Below are 20,860 nucleotides of genomic sequence, written 5' to 3' on the forward strand. Positions count from 1 at the left end.
AAGCTTCCCTAAGGACAATTTCCCAGTTTTCTTTGAAGTTACCCGGTCTCTGCTCTCTACACTGGCACCGGACATACAATTACCCAGATAGCTTATCTAGTGTGACTTTATTCATATTAGCTTTGAGTGCGGGTTGTCAGCACAATACCTCAGTGACTGAAAGTGTAGGGGGTAATTTCCCGCACCTCTTGTCCTCATTATCTTTTAAAACTCTTTCCTTCCTTCCTTCAGACAAAATTCTCTTGTGTCCTGAAAGATTCCACTTGCAAAAGCAAAGGCAGCTATTCCTGCATCAGTATTAGAGTAATTAAGCTGTCCTTCCTGTCCTCTGCTTAGCAGATGGCAGACTGGTATTCCACACAGAGCTGAGCATCTGCAGTCCTGTCGTTGAATAAACTAGTTACTGAATAGAAATGAAAAAAGAAATCAGTCCTCCTAGAAAACAGAGCTGCATTACAGCTTAGTTTAAGCCACACACCAAACAAAATTTCAGGTCCTTCGGCAGTCACTTCTCTTACTTATGAACAATGCCTGTTTTCTATCACCCTAAAGATTTCCTTAACTTAAAGGAATCGCATAACACTAAGTGATTATAAATGTCTAGTTATTCATTTTTCTTTTAATTATCCATTCCCTGTTACATAGGAATTTATATAATATTTAAGAGGCTACAGCAAACAGTTCATGGCTATTTCCACATATTTGGAAAGTTCGAATATATATATTTCTCATTGTAGGAGAGCAAGGGGTGAAAGGAGAGCAAATTTTCTCACTAAGTCAATATTCTAAGAGATAATAGCTAAAGCCAATAACATGTCAATTATTCTACTCCAAAACACATGGAAATCTGTAAAGTCACAAGAACTGGGGCATATAGACAGAAGAGCTGAATCTAGTGAAAATGTCAACTCTGTAAGCCTCCAGGACTCTGGTATATGCTCTGTCCTTCCTAACCAAGCAAACATATAGAAGAGAGCTAGGCAGAATTTCCCCCTGAGGACAAATTGAGGGAAACCCAGACATTAGTAGGGAGGTCCCAACTTTTAAAGCCCATTGCTGACTTCAAAATCTGTTCACTGGAATGATAAGACAAAGGTGAGTTGGAAGAGCAATCAGTCCCACAAACGAGATGAGTTCGCAAAAGCATTTTTGCCCACGCATGTCTGTTGGTTACAATATGGATTTTTATGCTGTTATGCTCTGATGAAGCCCTAGTCATCAGCCATTCAAATTCGGCACCTCTTGGACAGACATTCAAGTTCTTACCACATATAAGTATATAATAGTATATGGAAACAAATTAAATTAAACTGCTTACCTTCCGCTTTCATGTAATGCACAGAGTATGCAATCACTTTGTCTGAATTATACAGCGGCCTCTCCCACGCTAGCAGGATTGCTGAGCTTGACATTGTTTCAGCATGGACATTATAAGGTGCACTGGGTCTGTCTTCTGACATAACTACAGTAAGCCTGGCCCTGGAGAGCACAGATCCTTGACTGTTCTCAGCCATGCACTGATAAATGGCATCATCTTCAGGAATGATCTGGTTAATCACCAATTTACTGAATTCAAAAGGAAGAAAAAAAGGAAAAAAGAAAAGCTTACATCTTGAATAAACGTAGCTCTATAGAATGCAACAACAGTTACATTTCCTCTATTTCATGAGTTTAAATGATTTGTACTTCACAAACTTTTCAATTAGAAATTAATGTGCTGTTGTGAAATTTAGCAACCTGTAGTGTTACTCAAAACCTGCCATGTCAGTATTCGTGTTTAGGCCTGCAAAGCCAGGCACAATGAAAATAAGCCTGTAAATCTATTGCTCCCTGCAAATAGCACAACCTTAGGATTGTCATTTCTTAACCAACTCTTTAGTATGAGCTGTTCGCTACACAGGAGTGAAACAGGCCTCAAACAACTTGCAAGATTCTGGTCTGTACTACACTACTGTAAATCTAGAGTAACTCCATTGTGAAACCACTTGAGTTTCCTCCCTGGTAATGCAGAGAACACAAAATCTTCATTGAGGATTTTAGGTATCGGCTAACTTGCATTCCTTCTGCCTGTGAAGTGTCCATAATGTTACACTTAATTTTGTTTACTTGAGTTATATCTTGTTTGGCTATATTTAGTTACTGGAATCTCATCCTTTCATAAGAACTGTATTCTTCACAGGCACACCTCTCATACAGCAATGGACATCTTACCTGTTGTACATTTTTATTCTACCATTGGAATGTATCCTCCTTCCATTTTTCAGCCATGAAATTTTGGGGGCAGGAATTCCTTCTGCCTGACAGGCAAAACGAGCAGTACCAGCTCTAGGCCTTGTTAAACTTTCTGGCCATTCCACAAATGAAGGTGGAGCTACAGGTAAGTAACAAGCAAAAAAAAATCAAGCCCACATAAATGCCAGGACAGTCAGACTAAGAAAGAACTTTCCCACACACAAGCCCCTCTCCTCAGGCCACTCAAGCATAAATATACCCATGCAGAAAGCACATTTCATGTGAACAAAGCATGTTTAAAAACACATACTCCCTCCACAAAAAGCAACATTGCTACACATTTTTGATTTTGCATTTATAAATACAAACAACAAATCAAACTCCAGTCTACAACAAACTTCTAATGACTCACACAGGTGTATTACATATTTTTACTTTGTCACTAGATTTTGTTTTGGAAGTCAACCTTCCCAGATGAAACACTGCACCCGTCTATCTCTAAGTGCAAATGAACTATTAGTTTGTAACTCAAATGTCGAATGCCTGGCGCATCTCATGTGAGTCAAGTGACAAAAGAATGCAGCCACAGATCTGTGATCCATTTCACCTTGGCAACCTCCCTAAATCCAACCCCCTACAAAGCACAGCTCAAGAGAGAAGCAGGACGTTGAAACAAAGCAGAAGTCAAAGCAGGCTCACCCAGCACAGTGAGAGTTGCCATTGCGACTGTGAAGTTTCGTGTGCCAGGAATAGTGGCTCGACAGACATACACGCCTGCATGCTGCACCTTCACGTCAGAGATCATGAGGTTCCCATTTCCAAGGACACGAGTATTGAAGACATCAATGGACTTATGGTCTATTTGAGACAGTGGGAGAAGTATGGTTAGGAAGTTGCTCAATGTATTCCAATAACCAATCTGAATAAGGTTGCCTAAATAGTAATGGCATGGATTTGAGTTTAAAGATCAAAAAATGCAAAGAAAAATCTCAGATGAGTTTTCAGAGATTGCCATTTTGTATTTGCTTTGAGCTTAACTCTTAGTTATCTGACCATTCAGACAGTTAGGTTACTCCACTTAGTAAGTCGACGTATCTGATACTCTCCATCACAGCTAAAAACTAATGCCATTTTCCCAGTTACCCTCCCCATTTGTCTTGCACTAAGATTCAGTTCATCACTACCAACAGGGATCATCCACCTCCATCTGAATTATGCTGGGGATAAAACAAACATATTTGATTACCATATATTTTATTTTTCTAAGGAAAAAACCCTTAAGCTAACTGTCACACAATTTTTTTAAAAAATAAAACTTGTTTGTCCACAAGAGCTACTGAATCAACCAGGAAACATAGTTATTTCTCCCACTTCTAGAAATAAAAGGTAGGAAAACTTTTGACAATTTGCTTCTACAGGTATAGTCTTGACTTTCACATTTAGGTACGTATAACAAGACGTGAAAACAGAGGCAATTTGCATAGCAAAAAGGGGTTCCACTGATGAACATTCTTACTCCTATTGCATTCCCTCTGTTCTTTTGTCCCCTTCCAGTCAGATTACTTGCGCTCTAAGGCAATCCAGGGTCTGAACAGCCCATTAATACAACGTCCAAATCCCATTCACATGCTGCTTCCAAGAAGAATAGGGGAAGAAACATTTACAGGATTGTTTTGTAGGATGCAGTCACTCCAATCTGCCCTAACTTACCAGTGATTCTATTCTGATTCACAGGTTCCTGGAGGTCACTGCCCCACCTGGCACCCTGTCCATAATGTACTGGGGGCAGTTCAGGACTGATAACAGAAGCAGGCAAACCTCAGGAAACCTCAGGGGTTCTCTACAGCAGTATGGAAGTATGTGACAAAGAGTTCCACTTATCCTACCCTAACCTACAAATCATTGCCTACTACATGAAGCCTCAGAACAGTAACCTAATTGCTGAAATCCTTTCTTTCCAGTTTCACTTCCTCTCCACAGGCTTAATGTTGTACGCTGTAATTTTAAGACCTACCTAACCGGCTCCATGAGATGATTGGCTTTGGATTCCCTGTGGCTACGCACTCCAGTATGACAGTTTGATGAAGAGATGCCGTAATGTTTTGAGGACCAGCTATAATAGCTGGCTTGTGAAAAGGCTTCAAATCTGAAGCTTTGAAGAAAAATAAAAATAATAATTAAAAAAAAAGAACAAAGAAAGTGAGGGCAATTAAACAAAAGCTTAATTATATATATTTTTAAAGGATGCTTAAAGTTAAGTATACATCAAATCCATATTTCAGTAATTGTAAAAAAATAAATATATCTTGAACAATATTTTAGCCACGAGATATAAGTAAGTAAAATTATCGCTTTGGTGAGTGGTTTAGAGGGCAGTTACAGCCCTTCACTGCAAGTAAGTGTTTTTGCTACAGTACTAAGACAACTAAAATATTGTGGAAAAATCTCACATGTTGAGTACCTGGAATAACACTCAGTGTTGCCTCAGTGCTCTTACGTCTATTGGCTATTGTCGTGGCAACACATCGATAGTTCCCAGCATCCTTCTGTTCAACACCATAGATCTGAAGAACTCCTGTAGGTAGAGCAGTTATTCTGTCAAAGAAACAAAAAAGAAATGTAGATAAATGTTCCACCAGTGAAAGAAGTATTTGGTTTATAAATAGCCATTACTACATTGACCTGCGAACAGCAGGCTGGAGACTCAAAAAACACTCTCTACACATGACTCATCTCTCTCCATTCCTCAACTACAGGCGGGATTCCCTGATTAACACCAGCATGAGAGCAGAAGAATCTGTTTTAACCAGCAGATTTTTCTCATCCTCAAAAGCAATCATCCCAGCCTTCTTTAGCCAGCTACCATGTCCATATTATTCAAGTTGGTGGGTTTATTTGGCAGCAATTTCTGCTACCGTAGCATAATAAACAATTTCCAATAAACCCACCTATGCTTTCAACTTTTATGTTTCTCTTTTTACCTTCCTTTGCATGCTAGGTGTCTTAGACATGTTCAACAAAAGTTACATGCTGAGAAGGATGGGAGTAGGTTCAGTGATCGCAATCTGGCCATGGAGAATACCCAGCACAGAACAGGCTATATGCTTCAAGTTAATGAACTCAAAATACAAGTCTCCCTGAGCAGAATTTCCCTAGCATGAAGTGTTTTAACTCAGTTTTCTACATACATAGTTCTTCATAGGCCCTTAAAAAAAAAAAGGAAAGAAAAAAAACACCCACAGGTTCAGCATCAATTCTTCTACGTTGCACCTGTGAAAACAATCCCACTAGTTCAAACTGTCCCCACAGCAAAAGTCCTCCTATTCTGTATCCCACAGCAATTCCCCCAACAATTCACAGGTCAATGGACATTATCTCATTCTATGTTTATTGCATACACAATAGCAACTGACTGGCCTGTGCTCATGACTCTAACCACACAACTATTACTGTCTCATTAGTAGTGGACATACTACACAGATGGAACCTTTTTAATGCAGTCATTGCAAGTATTCAGATTTTATTCTTGTAGTAGGCCCAAAATTATCACAGAGAATAAATGACATTCTAAAACATGCAAGTTTACTTACCTGTCCATGGCTACAGGTAAAGTTGTTCGATTCACTTCCCATGTCACAACGGCAGGAGGGTTTGCTGTTATTTTACAGACAAATCGAGCTACTCCACCTTCCTGAACCTCAGCTGAAAGTGGCTGGACTTCAAATGCAGAAATGGCTAAAAATAAGAGAACATGTAAGTTGAAGGAGTCAAGTGAGGAAAAAACGTTGGCTAAACTAAACTCCAGATCATAGGTCAACTTGAAAAAATACTCCAAAATACTTCAATTTGTCCTCTTTTGTACATGTAAAGAAAGACTGGTCTAATTACCTTATAAACTTTTCTCAACGCCTGCTTTCATTGGTTGCAGGTATATTAAAAATAATTTTATTTTAACTTAATTTGGTTTAAAAATATACATATATCAACCAAAATTAACATGAATCTCTCAAATAGAATGAGGTGAACAAATTGACTGGCATGCAACTAGAAAGCATACCGGTTATTAAACTATTGCAATTCACATCGATGCAAGAACCTTGGGCCCCACAACACTTCATCAAAAAAAATCTGACTGCAATAGAAAATTTCTGGAACAGCACTTGAATCCCAACAGTCATACTTCAGTCATTTAATAACACTCACGTCAGTAAAAGCATTTGCAGAGTTGGACAAGTTGGTTTGATTGAAAAAAAAGAAAAACAAAAAAACCCTACAACGATCTCAAAATTTTAACCAACACTTTCATCCCAAAAGTCCAAGTGACCACACATTGCTTCCCTATAAAATTTCAAGCACTTACAACTTCAGGAGTTCGCAAAATTGAGCCAGCTGAAATGGCAGATCAATAAATACCTTCCATCTAATAGACACCTAAGAAATTGATCAGAAAATAAAAGCTGAAGGGAAAGGAATACAAAAGCCTCTAATTAATTGCTCTATTTACTGCTGCTCACTACATAATTAACACAAAGAGCATCTATTCAGTGGCAACTCGTTTTGGATAACTCACAACATGAATAATTCCACATGCATTCACATTCCCTGTAATTGCACAGGGAACAATCTCTGTAAAAACTCCATGATATTGATTTGTTTTTAAAATCAGATTTAGAGTAAACTTCTACTCTTGTGTAAATTCTAAAAAAACACAATGTAGTTGACAATATTAGTAAGTTACCCATCTCTTAACTTTCAAGCTTTGTGTTGAAAGAATTCCTCTATTTTATATATTAATTGAATTTGGTTTACATAGTATTAGCTGTAAGGTGTTCTCAATAATGCTCTGCTGTATAGGGTACATGTCCAGCACTGATGCACACCAAGCATCTTAATGAATGCTCCAGCCCACCACCACTACCCCACAATTTAATACTCCTACACAGCATCAATAAATTAGATTTTGGAGTGTGAAGAAAACATGCCATCACTTGATTGCTTTCCCCTCCATGCACAAACTAACTCCTAGCATAGACTTAACTATGTAAGTTAAAGATTCCTATTACTAGTATAGCTATTTCATACCCCGGGTCAGAATAAATCTTTTTTTTTTTTTTTTTTGCACTGCATTTTGGTAGTACCATCAGCACTATGGGAATGAACAGTCCTAATGATACCTCCCAAAAAAGCTGGCTAACAAGACTACCAAACCACCCTTGCCTGCAAAATCACCCGAAAGCACTTGCCACCACGTGATGCAAACACCATGGCCATTGGAATCCAGGTCTGGCACCTCAAATGTGATTCAGACTGCCAGGACACATGTAGAGATGCTCTGGTATCTGTGCTTAAGATCAGCTCTGTGCTTGGCTGTGGCTTTTAGCAGCAGGTCTCCCCAGCCCCAGCACAGCCTACAGCCAGTTGCTTACCCACCCTCACCGCAGAGAGAACCAGACTCACTCACCTGCAGAATTTAACCCAGTTCCCTACATTGTGCATTCGGTTATTCCTTTCACTTTTGAGCAGTAAGAGATTCATAAACCTCATGGTTAAGTCCTAATTAACCACTTAATTAAAAAAACAAACAAAAAAAGCCACATCATACATAAAAAGTTACAACAGAAGCCTTACAGGTGGATGGGGTGGAGATGGGACAGGGAGAGGAAACATTCAAGCAGTTTTCTCCCTAAGTAGATATCTTCTTTTGGTTGCTAGGAAATCATCAGAAGGAAAAAGAAACATAATAGTTCTTTTCTACAGACCAAAGTTCAATTTCACAGAGTTAAGATTGACTGCAAGGCAAACTGCATGTATACCAGATTGCTCCCATGACTCTTAACTTGTGGGATTTGCTTTCTGCTGAATTTGATGCTGTCCAACTCTACTGTAGCTTTCCACCACAGAAGAGCAAAACAAAAGCATCCACACTCGTCTTACTTCCTCCCTTCCTCATCCATTCTAATCCCTGCCTGCACAGACAACACGTATCATCTGGAGAGTCAGCAGAGTACTTCCCTTGTGCTGTTCTGAACAGATTTTCTAACACAAAGTATAGTTCTTTGCATTCATTACCTATTTATTGAAAGCATGATGAAGCAAGCTGAGCAAGTCTGCTTAACTTTCAAAATAAAATCTCTTGGAATGTAATAAAGGCATAATAAGAACACCACAAATCAACATAACACAAGTCTCAGAGCCACTGTGCAGTGCAGATGCACCACACAGCCCGTGATGTAAGAAAGGACCGTTCTGACAAGGCAGAAAGGTCTCAGCAAAGCAAAGCTCTTCCAGACTTTTAAAAGTTTTGTCTCTAGAGGAACTATAAAGTCACACCAAAAATTTCCTTATATCACTGAGATTATTTAAAAGAACAGTGTGAGAATACAAATCTAGTATATGGCTTTTATTTATATATATATATATGTGTGTGTGTGTGTGTGTGTGCCCTATATAATAAATACTATAATATATATTATATACACATAAACATATATAATGTTTTATTCTAATGCACCCTGTACATTACAGCTAAAGATTAAAGACAGAAGAGAGCTTCTCAAGGATTCCAAGAAATTCAAGAAAATTAATAATACAGGAACAAAACAATGTCACAATAGCAAGTAAGAACAGACTCAACTCTGTTATTTAGAAAATACATTAAAAAATTTTAGGCTAATATCTAAAGAACATTTTTCCACCTGAGCAGGACAGAGGTATTGCCTCCGAAATTTAATCTTTAATGACAGCAAAAGTCAGAATTGCAGAGAACTGCACAAAATCTTCAGAAAAACTCATTAATATCACTAAACGTCATTTAAGAAACGAAGAAAAAAAACTTTTGTTCATCTCCCAATCATTCTCAATTTATAAATTGTTTATCAGTTTAGCTCAATACTTGCTCCTTCTGTATCTTGTTTCCTTACGCAAATCTGTGGTTTCTTCTTAACTCTGACTTTATTTGTGCCAGTAAAATCTGTTTTTACAAGTCTATTGCTGTCTCATGAAACCTGACCTCTTTGTAACAGACTTGTTTTCATGGCAAACGCTGATACCAACTCAGAACCCCAAGAACAAGTCATTAAAGCACTGCTGTTAAGAGGCCAGAGCTCTATAAAATGGATAAGAAACAAAGTCTCAAGAGACTTGGGTTGTTCCTGAAAACAACCCTGCAGAACACAATAAATGTAAGTGCCTTTTTATTTGAGGTTTCCCCCTCTTCTCCAGTCTATTTAATCATTTTGTTCCCAGGTTTATAGCCAAAAAAAAACACAAAACAACAAATGTTACTCCAAGAAGCTGGTGCTCCCACCTTTTTTTAACTTGCAGGATACCAAATGCTGCACACAGAGGAAGAAAACAATTATTATAAATTGTATTTCATTTTTAAAATTATTGCAATTTATGTAAAGGGAACAGATGTTTGTATAGTTACTTTTGAGTACAAATATTTGTGATGGCATAAACCACCCAGTTCTGCCCAATAAAGTTATCCATACAAAAGGAAATCAGAGTTCAATTCAGGTATGAGTTCCCTCATTTACCACTGAGGCAAATATCCTCAGGCTCAAATGACAAATGATTACTTGTCAGCATACGATGATTAAATATTAGAGAAACACTGCTTCTGTCTACCGTGACATACATGTATTGAAAACTATCCTGCATGCACAGAAGAAAACTGTACTTAAATTCAGGTTTACATGGATTTAACAGTTATGTTACAATAAAGTCAAACTCTTAATGAGGTGCTCACCCCTCTTATCTTTTTGTTGTTGTTGTTGTTAAAATACAGCAGTCCTTTATTATTTTTAACAATAATAATCATTTCCTTCACTCCTAAGTGAAGGAAATTATGGAATTAAATGAAGGCAGATTGCCCATGCAAACACAAGTCCAGATGACTTCGGATGTTCCCTTACATCCTGCACTTTCGACCTGGGTACTAAAACCAGATGCTGTGGCAGGTCAAGGCTACCTCATGACCTTTATGTCCCTAAGTGATTTTCTGAATGAGCCTTCTTGAAAGGCAAAAGAAATTCCAACAACCTACGTATTTATTACTTTTAAATCTTGCTGATTTTTTCACACATACCAGCTGACACTAGCCCAAGACTGAAATGTAATTGTATAATAGAGGAATTGAAAGAATGGAAGACGAAGCCCCTGAACTGAAACAGCAGCAGAGAATTGGGTTTCACCTAACCAGACTGCAGCAAATATTGTGAAACCCTCCAAACCAAACACTTGTGTGTTTCTCAGCAGGTAATGGCCACTCAGACAGATGAGCTACTCAGGTGGAAACAAAAGTGCCTAATGCCATCATGCAATTTCTAGAACTTACGTATTAATAGTATTGAGAATTAAACAATAGCCCTAACCTGCAAATGAAACTTTTTTTTTTTTTCCTAATTCTCAGGTGAAGAGGTTTCACTTGAGAAAAATAAGCTTGTATGTTAAGAAAAAGCTATGTCTGTTTCCTGAGCAATGGATTTCAGGATAGCATGTGATAAATATAATGTGTTTTTCTCCTCTTGATCTAATTTTTGTGATACTCTCTCCCTGAAACAGTTGATAAAAAATGCAACAAATATATAGTGTATTAGATTTTAGTACTGTAGCCAACTTGCACATATTTGCCTTGAGTGTAGTGTGATTCCTCCATCCTTGCAGGAGTGAGGCTTAAAACTGATTATGAAAGGAGTTTTGCCATTCCTGTTGGCTGGCTATATAGACACATATTTCCAAATGATTTGCCACTCAGGTGGCCACTCTAGTCTGGATCAGGAATAACACTTACATGAACACTGACAGACCCAGATGTGGCAAACCTATACACACGCAGATGTCCTCCCCATTTCTGATGCAGCAGTTTGAGTACACAAAGCTGGAGCTATCACAAAGTGATCTAATGGGTAGGTCTTTGCCAAATTATCCAGGAGATGTCAGTGAAAATTAAATGAAGTAGTTAGGTATATATAGTTAAGTGTGTGTGTGTGCATATAAACTGTTAAGTAGGTACAGTTCAGAGGTGAATTTCACACAAATGGAGCATTGTGGGTAAAGTTATAAATAACTATATGTGAAAAGCATTCTGTATGTGCTACCACAAACACAGTGATTTCTTACATTCACCCTTAAAAGTTTGATCGTCTTGTTTGACCTACAATTATAACGCATAAAAATGTAAGATTTCAGGAGAAAACGGAACCTGACCCATGAGGAATGATTAAAAGAGCTTGGACCTCATTAGTCCTGGGAAAGGAAACCGAAGAGAGAAACGGCTGTCTTACAAATATATAAAGGAGATATTAAAGAGGACAGGGAATAATGACTCTCATTAATCATTAAAAACAGAAAAAGAAGAAATAGACTTTAGCTGTAGTGGAGGAAGTTCAGATGAGTTTGATAAAGGGAAGTTTTGATAAAGGGAAAAATATTCATGAGGAGCAGGCAGGCAAGGGAGGCAATACAACAATTACCAAAAGTGGGCTGCTACCCGCCCACCCAGGGGACAGTGGCACTGCTCTTACTGTAACCTCACACTAAATGCCACAGTAAAGATCCTTTCCCAAAGCACTTTTTTTTTTTTTTTCCAGAAAACTCTGGAATCTAATAGTATGTTTTCCCCAGGCAAAAAGACTATTCAGAGCAGACTAGTATGAAGAGGCTCTTGAAGTCTTCCATCCCTCTACCTCCTCCCACCTTCTCTTTCACTTTTCTTTGCTCTTCAGAGCTTTATCAGTGTAGTACATTTTACATCAATAGGCCATAAAACCTGTGGAGATAAGATAATGAAGCTAGTACGTAAACAAAAGGGTATGTAAGAAAGAGTCAGTGTGTGAAGAACCCTTCTGCAGAACCCAAGCATCAGCCAGAGGTTCCCTAAGGTGTAAGAGACAGCTGAGGTGTGCCACAGGTTCAGCATAACTTGGGTTGCCTACAGTTGGACAACGATTTGTACACTCTTGCTATTCAACAGCTAATGTATTGGAGCAGCTCTGTTAGCATCCTTCCACATCTACGTTCTTTTCAAGCCAAGCGAGTCCAAGTATTTCAGAGAAAAATGTGACAAGATAATCAATAGCTACAGAAGGTAGCCTCTTTGATGCCTCAACAGCTGCTCAATTACATGGGAAAGAGGAGAATAGCCTTACTGACTTTTAGAAACAAACATCAACCTACTTATTTACATTTTAAATAAGTAAGAATTCAAGATTTGAAGTTGTTCAGTCGAAAACACACGTAGTGTCCATAAACTCATCATGTGCCTCTCCTCAAATACATTAATTAATCACCAGAATGTACTCATACAATAGAGCTCTCAAGATGTTTGTTTTTCCTCGATTACATATTTAGCAACACCTGGAGTACAAAAGGGAGGAGGAATAACGGCCAACCCTGTTCCATCTGTTTGCACATACTGCACACCCCTGCATACTTGCAGGAGGGAAGAGCAGAAGATTGTACATTATCCTGATCTGATACACAAGAAAGTCTTGTTTAAAGGTTCAGTCCCTCAGAACAGTATCCACAGATTTGAATATACTTTGCCTAACGTAAGTCATACCACAGTTCCAGTACGAGAAAGGCAGTATGGCCTTATAAATCCAATTGCCTTATAAATCTAATTGCCTTTCCAAGCATTTCAAACAAGCTTTTCCACATCATTTCACTTCCAAAGATAACATATATTATAAAGGATTATTGAATCAGTTTATAACAACTTTAATATCCATACAGATATGTAGTATAACTGGGACAGTCAGAGAAGCCACAGTCTTCAAACCATCCCACTTTACCTTACTGATACCTTGGGAATAGTTTTGCTAGAACAGCTCTTTGCACCCTTTAATCCCAAATTAAACTAATTCCTTTTTAATGTGAAACAAAGAGACTGCTGCTATTAATCCCTGGATTTTAATGACGTACTAACAGCAAACTGTTAGACATGACTTTAAAGCAGTATTCTCTTGAATTGCCTGGAAATGCGCTCGTCCCTGTAAAGAGTACCCTGTAAAGACTTCCTTTTACCTTTCTGTTTTGTTTTCCACTTTCATACTTCACCTTTAATTTCTCTCTCCTTTATTCTATCAAGCCAGTCACTAAGAACTCACTCTTAAGAAGAAGACAAGTTCCAGAACTAAGATAAACACTTTAGTATGAAAAATATGAACTCGAGACAAAGCTGGAATTACGGATAACAAGTCATGTTTCCTCTACTCCAAACTGAAATGAAAAGTAGTCACAGAAGTGCAAATAATGTTCCCTTTTTTAATAAGTTCTGTCTTCATTGTTGAGGAACATGCAGAACAAAAACTCTACAGGCTGCTGTGTATGCTGGAAATATCAGCAAGCAGGATAACATTTAGCCTATCACTACACTATTTGTTAAACAGATTACACTGTGTATTTTCGCAGATATTTCTCAAGTTAAACATATTTCCAGGGTAAAGCTAATACACCTATTTTCTCTTCCTAAAATTAAAACAGAAGAAAAGAAAATGGTCCCCTTTGACTTTACCGATATTAAAAAATTCTTACGATTGCAATAGTATGAACACCATAGCAGCAGTTTTGAAGGAGACAGTTCAGAAATGTATTGGAAAAGGAGTCCAGTCTCAAGCAATTACCTTAGAGCATTACGATTAAGTAATAGGGAGGTTAAATGATACAAACTGCTGCATTGATTTGACACTATCAGTAATTGTATGGAACACCTATTAATCTGCTTATCCCAAAGTTTTTTCTTTGAAATTTGACATTTTGAATCTCCTAGCATGCATTTTAAAGGAGGTGAATTGGAATTACAGCTTGTACAAAATACAATCATATTCTACAGTGATCACAATTATTCTGAGGCTTTGCAAAAGTCTCCAGAGTTGCATTTGGGTTCTTTGGAGCCACTAGCTTAGTACTACAACTTGAGTTCCTCTTCCCTTCCTACCACTTTTTTTTTTTTTTTTTTGGTAAGTCAAAGAATGGATCTCATCAAAATGGGATGACAAATTTTGGAGCTACTGGCATAGTGTATTAGCATCCATGCAAGATATGTTGACAAATCCAGAAAGAGTGAATGTTTAAGACCGCTGACAAATATTCCTCCCCATACTGACACCATTTCAATGGGCTTTGAGTCACGGCCTTGTCTTAGAGGTAAGAGACCTTTTATTGTGGAAATACTGTACCTCTAATCAATTCTCTAGGTGATGTATGTATTATTCCAGACCCCTGGAACATATTGCTCCATTAGGATCAGAGGGAGAGCAAAGGGAGTTGTTCCGTTTTTAGTAATCTTTTTAACTTGTTTTTCTTTAAATGAACGTTAAGTATTCCAAATCTTCAACAGAAAATACAAGCATAGACAATTAAAAAAAAAAAAGCCAGATATTGGAAAAACAAGATTAGAAACACCATTTCTACAGTGTGAAAGACATGCAAGCACAGAGAATGAATGAGCCAGGTTTGGTCATGAAATTTGATGTTTTCTATAGACAAAACTGATCCTTCACACCACTTACTCCTCACGTTTCAGCTCCTAGAGTAATATTGGCAGGTTGTAGGCAAGAAGCAAATCTTTCAGATGAATTAGTCTATGAGATCCTTTCAAAATCACATTCTGAGTTTTGAAGAGACCAAAATCTGTCCTACATATAGGGATAATTAGAGACAGCTTTCACTAATAAATACCAAGGAGACCCCTGATGAGGTCATGAGTGAGGATTTGGGCCATCTGCCTTTCTGCTATCATCAATTCATGCTCTGGTCAAATCTTCTTGAAGCCCTTATTCCTAAGCTAATGGGTGAGCTCCACTGCAGAGCTTACTGCAGTTTCACCTCCAACAAACCACCAGTCAATTACATCTAGGAAACAGTCTGCTCCGCTAAAACTTATGGTCACCTTATTGCAAAAATATTTATTTCTAGGCCACCATACACTTAGTTCTACCACCAAAACTAAACAAAGAGGGGGAGGTGCAATAGAGAAAGGAACAGAAAAGGATAGAAACAATGTTATGCTTTAGTTTTTCCTTTCCTCCCTCTTACTCTTGCTAACTTGCTAGCAGGTACCTAAGTAGTGTAATTTTATACACTGATTTCCAAACTAAGATGTAGATCAGTAGGAATTACTCCCCAACCTCTGGTAAGAGGGGAAAAACTAAAGAAATAAATGATTGACTTCATATATAAAGAACACATTTTTTAAAACACGATGCAAACTGGTTTCTCTGTGCATTAAAACCTTTGCACAGCAATGCCCATGGAAACCCTGTTGCCCTCCACCCAAAAAAAAGGTAACATTTGCAGAGTCACAAACTAGACACTATTTCTCTGGTACTGAGGAATACTATAATCTAAAAGGAATGAAATGGAGAAGCAAAGAGGTCAACAGCCTAAGCACTCTTGAACAAAAGTTCCCTTGGAGATGTCAGCTGCGATCTCATTTGTTTCCCCTAACACTTTCATGTCTCCCTGCTCCTTTCTTTAAAGCTCCTAACTCAGTGGCTGACAAATGATCACTTTAAAAATCTCTGTACAGGAATAACCAAGTCTGAATATGTCCACTGAACGTAACTAAGCTCTCCAACCGCTCGGACTGGGGCTGATTCTGTAAAGCTGTTTCTGGCCACACACACAGCAAGACAGTTTTAACCATCAGCTTCTCAAAATGAAGCAAATTAGGTGAATTTTCACATGTAATATCATCTCTTCCTGACAACTTAGAAGTCAAGTGGACTATTCTGGACCAGGTTTTTAGGGAAATACATTCATGATTTATTCTTTCTTTCCTACAGTACCCTCAGAAAATAGGAAAGTATGCTGACTTCTCCACATACAGAATGGAAACTGTGTTAAGGGCAAGTCTGCAGATATATCCCACTTCAGAAAGTCAAGAGAAGAGGAGGACCCAAACAGATGCATGCAGAAGACAGTTGACAGGAAAGGAGAAAAAAAACTTGACCAGATAAGGAAAAGAAATTTTTTTAACCCCCTACAAAGAAGTCAGAATCACCTTTTCCTTCTATTTCCTGATGTTTCAAGTTTGTTTGTTTGTTTTTTTCCCCTCATTAAAAACAAACCAAAACTTTCTTCCCCTCTGTAAGAGCTCTATAGAAGTGAAGGTCTGGAGATGGCCTCAAAGACAGCATCATCTTTGGCTGCTCCAGAGAAAAAAGCAACAGGAAAAAAAAAAAAGATGCATTTGGTTCTGGAACAGCCTCCCTTTGGTGAGGAAGTTTTGAAAATGCAACCTGCTCTTACATGGATGTCTGAAGGCAGAAGCAAACCCTAATGTTGCCATTTATTCTCAGAAGCATTCAGTCCTGTAAATAGTTGTTTCCTGGGCACAGAACTGATCATCAAATGGAACGCCAGGCTTTCAACATTGAAACATGTGGCTGGCTGTTTAAGTTCGCCTTTTAACAACAAACAGAAAACCTGTGGATTCACAATTATTATAATAAGCATCACAATGGACCAGGAATCTCTAAGATAACAATTCATTTTCCCAAGAATAGAAGCAATCATTTGAATTCAGGATATATGCAATTTTTTGAAATGTACTACTTCCTTTTGCTGCATAGGTGGCATATATCCACCATAAATTTTGGAAAGCCTTAGCAACAGTAGGAGCTCATAATTAATGTCTGTTGTATATTAAGAAGAACATCAAACCTGCTGAAGAAATTTGGCTCCTCAGAAATGGATAATCATCCTTCAAAAAGCTCTCTTTAAAAGGCAGAAACATGCAGGCAGGAACAGGAAAGTACAATCTGACAGGATGACTATTAGACTGTACTATTTCCTCCTTCTATAGACCATTTGAACAGAGAGAGCTTTTTATTCATGACATATTAACATAACTGTGACAATAAACGGGATCCTAGGCAGCACCAATGTGCTACAGAAAACAACAGGTGGATCCTAACTGACACCCTACTAACTCACGAGCACCTTAGATTCCAGTTCATTATTCTGCCCATCAGGTGCTCTTAGAGCCAGACTGAGATGGTGGTCCAGGAGAACTGCAATACAGCAACAAACATCAAGACTCCCAACCTGAAGGAAGGAAGTCAAGGAACAATTCGCACAAGTCTTTCTATTTTACCTGGTCAAAGCAGTTAATGATGTTGCAACAACAGCACTTTCCAGCTCTCGCAACTATATATAAGCTATTCACATGGCTACACATAGTGCATTACCCCACCTCAATCACTTAATAAATAGCAGAAGATACATATGCACTACTGCCCTTCCAAATGAAGCCAGGCATGCAAATCACCACAGGAGTTATAGCACTAGCATTGTTTTCAAAGAAATAAAAGACTGAGGTTTAGAAATAGGTGGTTCTGTATATTCAATAGTTTATTGATAGTACAACTAATACACCCTACTGAATCATGTAAACAAGCATGAGACTTGATCTTTTAACTTCCGAAGGCTTCCCAGCTGGGGTTTTCCCTTCTCAGCTTTATCTATCATCCAGGCAATAGTGTGTGGCCACAGAAGTGCACAATAAATGCTAACGCACTTATCAAGGAATTCCCCTCTGCTTTTCTTCAGACAAGAAATGCAGGAAATAGTACAGAAAAGGCACACAGTAAGCCACATTAACCAGCTTCAAAGCCGTTCAACTTGTGTGGTTGCATACATTCAGGAGAAAGAACATACCACTTTCTCCCTTGCAAGGACTGCTTTCCTTCAGCAGTTTGCCAAGTGATTGCCTTCCAGTATCTGTGCTTAATCCTACAGATGCCTTTCTTCGGAGTTGTTGCCATTCTGTGAAGAATTAGTTCTACTTAATAATCCAACTGTTGCACGGAGAACATCCAGCACAGTTTTGCACTTTACAACATGAAGGATCAGAACACAAGCAGGATTGTGCAACAAAAGACATGCCCCTTCACAACCATCCTCATTTGGCAGCAAAAAAGAAAAAAGAAAACAGATAGAATAATAGAAGTAGAAAACTAGAGATTGACTGCTATGATTCAAAGATTCCTCAAAGAACAGACCCCAAAAAGATCAACGAAAATGTGATAATTACTCAGTGAAACACAGAGAAGCCTATTTCAGCACTGTGCAACAAAAGCCTCTGACACTGCAAGCTCTAAAGCTGCCCTGTTCTGATCAATGAATGCCACTGCAGATGCCACCAGGAGGGTAAGACCTCTATTTATCAGTCACACACCTTTAAAAATAAATAAATGCTATTCCTGGCTAAAATAAAACAAAACTCTAAGTAGAAAGCAATACCCACTCTTCCCCTCACCCTGCCCCGCTCATCAATCATGGGCAGCACTGCAGAGCGCATCCCAGGACAGGAGCGGGGCCCCACACATTCCTCTGCTGCCGCCCACCACTGCGCCTTCCCTCACATCTGGGGGGAGGCAGAGGAAGAGGTTCCATTTCTTACAGTGGCAAACTGACACCATCCACATATGAATGAGTGTAAGCTGATATGGCGGTGCTGCAAGTCTTCAGACTGTCAGAAACGCTACCGCTGAGAAGTACAAGCACTCTGCATTTCTTGCTTATAGTATTTCAGAAGCAGCGTTCTGGAATAAAACACAAAATTTCACTGCAAAACGCTGGGGAGAGATGTTGAGAATTCAAGCCCTTCAGCCCCCTCTCCAAATGTCAACATTGCTGCATTCCCGTGGGGAAAGGAGAGATGCCTACGCTCTCAAGGGCCAAACGCCTTCAGCTCATTCCTGTCACCAAATGCCCCCCTACTGCATTACACAGCCCAGAGACCTCCCCAGTAACAGCCTTTCTGTGAAGCACAGTAACTAACAGCAAAATTCAGAATGTCTTTGAGAGCAGCAGAGGGAAAAACAGAAATAAACTTCACACATCAGCAAAAAAGTAACGAAAAGCATTTTCAGTACTGCATGTTTACTGAAAACTATTTAATTCCTCTAGTTAAACGCTTATCTGCAGTATTTCTGGAGGTGGGGAAGGGCAGGACCTTATAACAAATCAGAGGTACGGCTTCCAGATGAAAATCACGCTGCCTTCAATGCCATGGAAATGCCTGTATTTTTCCCTAAGTATATTTATTTCACTCTCTTATCTGTCTGGAAGATAACCTGCAAATTTATTCCGGATTTACCATAAAAGCCCTCATATCAAAAGCAAACAGAATAAACAAAAAAAAATGTCTTTAGATGAAGTCACCTCATAAGGCGACCCCTTATTTTACGCTGCTTGCTGTGGCTGTCAACTGCTGGGGTGGGAGACAAGAGCTGGATTTCCAGTTTGCCCGGTCCCAGCACAAGCCAACAGCGATGTTCTACTAAATAGGTAATACCTCTGCTTATTAGATTACTTATATGCTCTAATACACACTGACAAGCCATCTTCCATTCCCATGATTTTCAAAGGCTCATTATTTACCTTCAGCTCAGGGCCATGAGTCAAAGCTACCCAAGGCACCATGGTTGTGTTACCTGGAGCACAGAGAAGCCGGTACCCCCATATCCCAAACATCATGCTCCAGACTGAAACAACCAAGCTCTGAGAAAGGGGACTGATCCCCGGGAAATGCAAGTGCAGACATGAAAAGAATATCACCAAGTCCCCATGAAATAATATCTGCAAGTGGCAAAGGAGGCCTACTCAACAGATGTTGTACTTAGCCCAGACTTCTGCCACATCTATAGAGCAGTGTAACAGAGAATAGCTAAGCACGGTTAGATTAGCTCAGAGTTCGTTCATCTCTTGTGCTCTTAAGACAGTTTAAGCCACTCATTTATCTCAACAAATACAAAATTCTCCCATTTCCCTCAAAAAGAGGAAGAGAAAAGAGTAAACAGGGGAAGTCCCACTGTATTTTCTTGTGCATTATGCATTTGTACTTCCATCAGCAGAAGTTTAACACCTTGGCCTGAAGCCAATCAGAAATCCCTCGTAATGCGTTCAGTAAGCCAAATCAAAACAATACATAGTTTATACGAGTGGGGAAAGAAACTTGAAGGTCATATTTCATCTGCTGCAGCTCATCGTGCTCATTCAAACAGATGCAGAAGGTTAACTGGTGGGATCTGCTCTTAAATGCCTGTTATTTCCAGTGGAAGGAGCTAAGCAACATTTTCCTCAGTACGTTATGTAGAGGATCAGCAGGAAAAGAAAAGAAAAATCTTAACGCTAAGGAAACCTGGCCCAGCTAAAGGGAAGATGGACAGAAGGGCCCGGCAAAACACTTTCATAGTGCAAATCAAAAGTTAGTTTCTGGGTGCATTAACTACAAAACTGAAAACATGATTCAAATTTCATAAAGCACGAAACACCTTCCTCTGTTTACCAAAGGGGATTCTAAAAACAGCATCAGACAAATTGAGAGGTGGCCCTCTTGTCCATTTGGAGAATGCTGGGTTTGTACAACAAACTTTTGTTTTTCAGGTGAAAATGTGAACTAGATAGAAGATAGTATTTTCTACTATCTTTACAGCTGCCTGAGGTGTCTGTAGGTAAGTAATCTATTAGTTGGATCCCGTACAACTTGTCCTCTTCTCAGTTTTCTCCGTATCTAAAACGGAGGTAACTCACTAATCTTCTTTTACTTGCTTTAGTCTTTTCTGGATTGCTTAACACCATCTATACGAGAGGTATTAGAAGGGTTAGAAATACA

General features: G+C 38.8%; 1 protein-coding gene across 4 annotated transcripts in view; it reads right to left on the bottom strand.

The window, feature by feature from the left end:
* PRTG (protogenin) overlaps positions 1–20,860 on the bottom strand; it is an 85,178-nt gene that overhangs the window by 46,273 nt on the left and 18,045 nt on the right. For all 4 annotated transcript variants that reach the window (XM_040569929.1, XM_040569928.1, XM_040569927.1 and 1 more), the window contains 6 exons: positions 5,823–5,967; positions 4,694–4,827; positions 4,247–4,384; positions 2,932–3,090; positions 2,212–2,371; positions 1,319–1,566 (listed from right to left, as the gene is read on the bottom strand). In XM_040569929.1, the coding sequence (XP_040425863.1) occupies positions 1,319–1,566; positions 2,212–2,371; positions 2,932–3,090; positions 4,247–4,384; positions 4,694–4,827; positions 5,823–5,967 (984 nt within the window). The remainder of the gene's footprint in view (positions 1–1,318; positions 1,567–2,211; positions 2,372–2,931; positions 3,091–4,246; positions 4,385–4,693; positions 4,828–5,822; positions 5,968–20,860) is intronic.

Source organism: Cygnus olor, chromosome 11 (genome assembly GCF_009769625.2).
Source record: "Cygnus olor isolate bCygOlo1 chromosome 11, bCygOlo1.pri.v2, whole genome shotgun sequence".
Lineage (NCBI taxonomy): Eukaryota > Metazoa > Chordata > Aves > Anseriformes > Anatidae > Cygnus > Cygnus olor.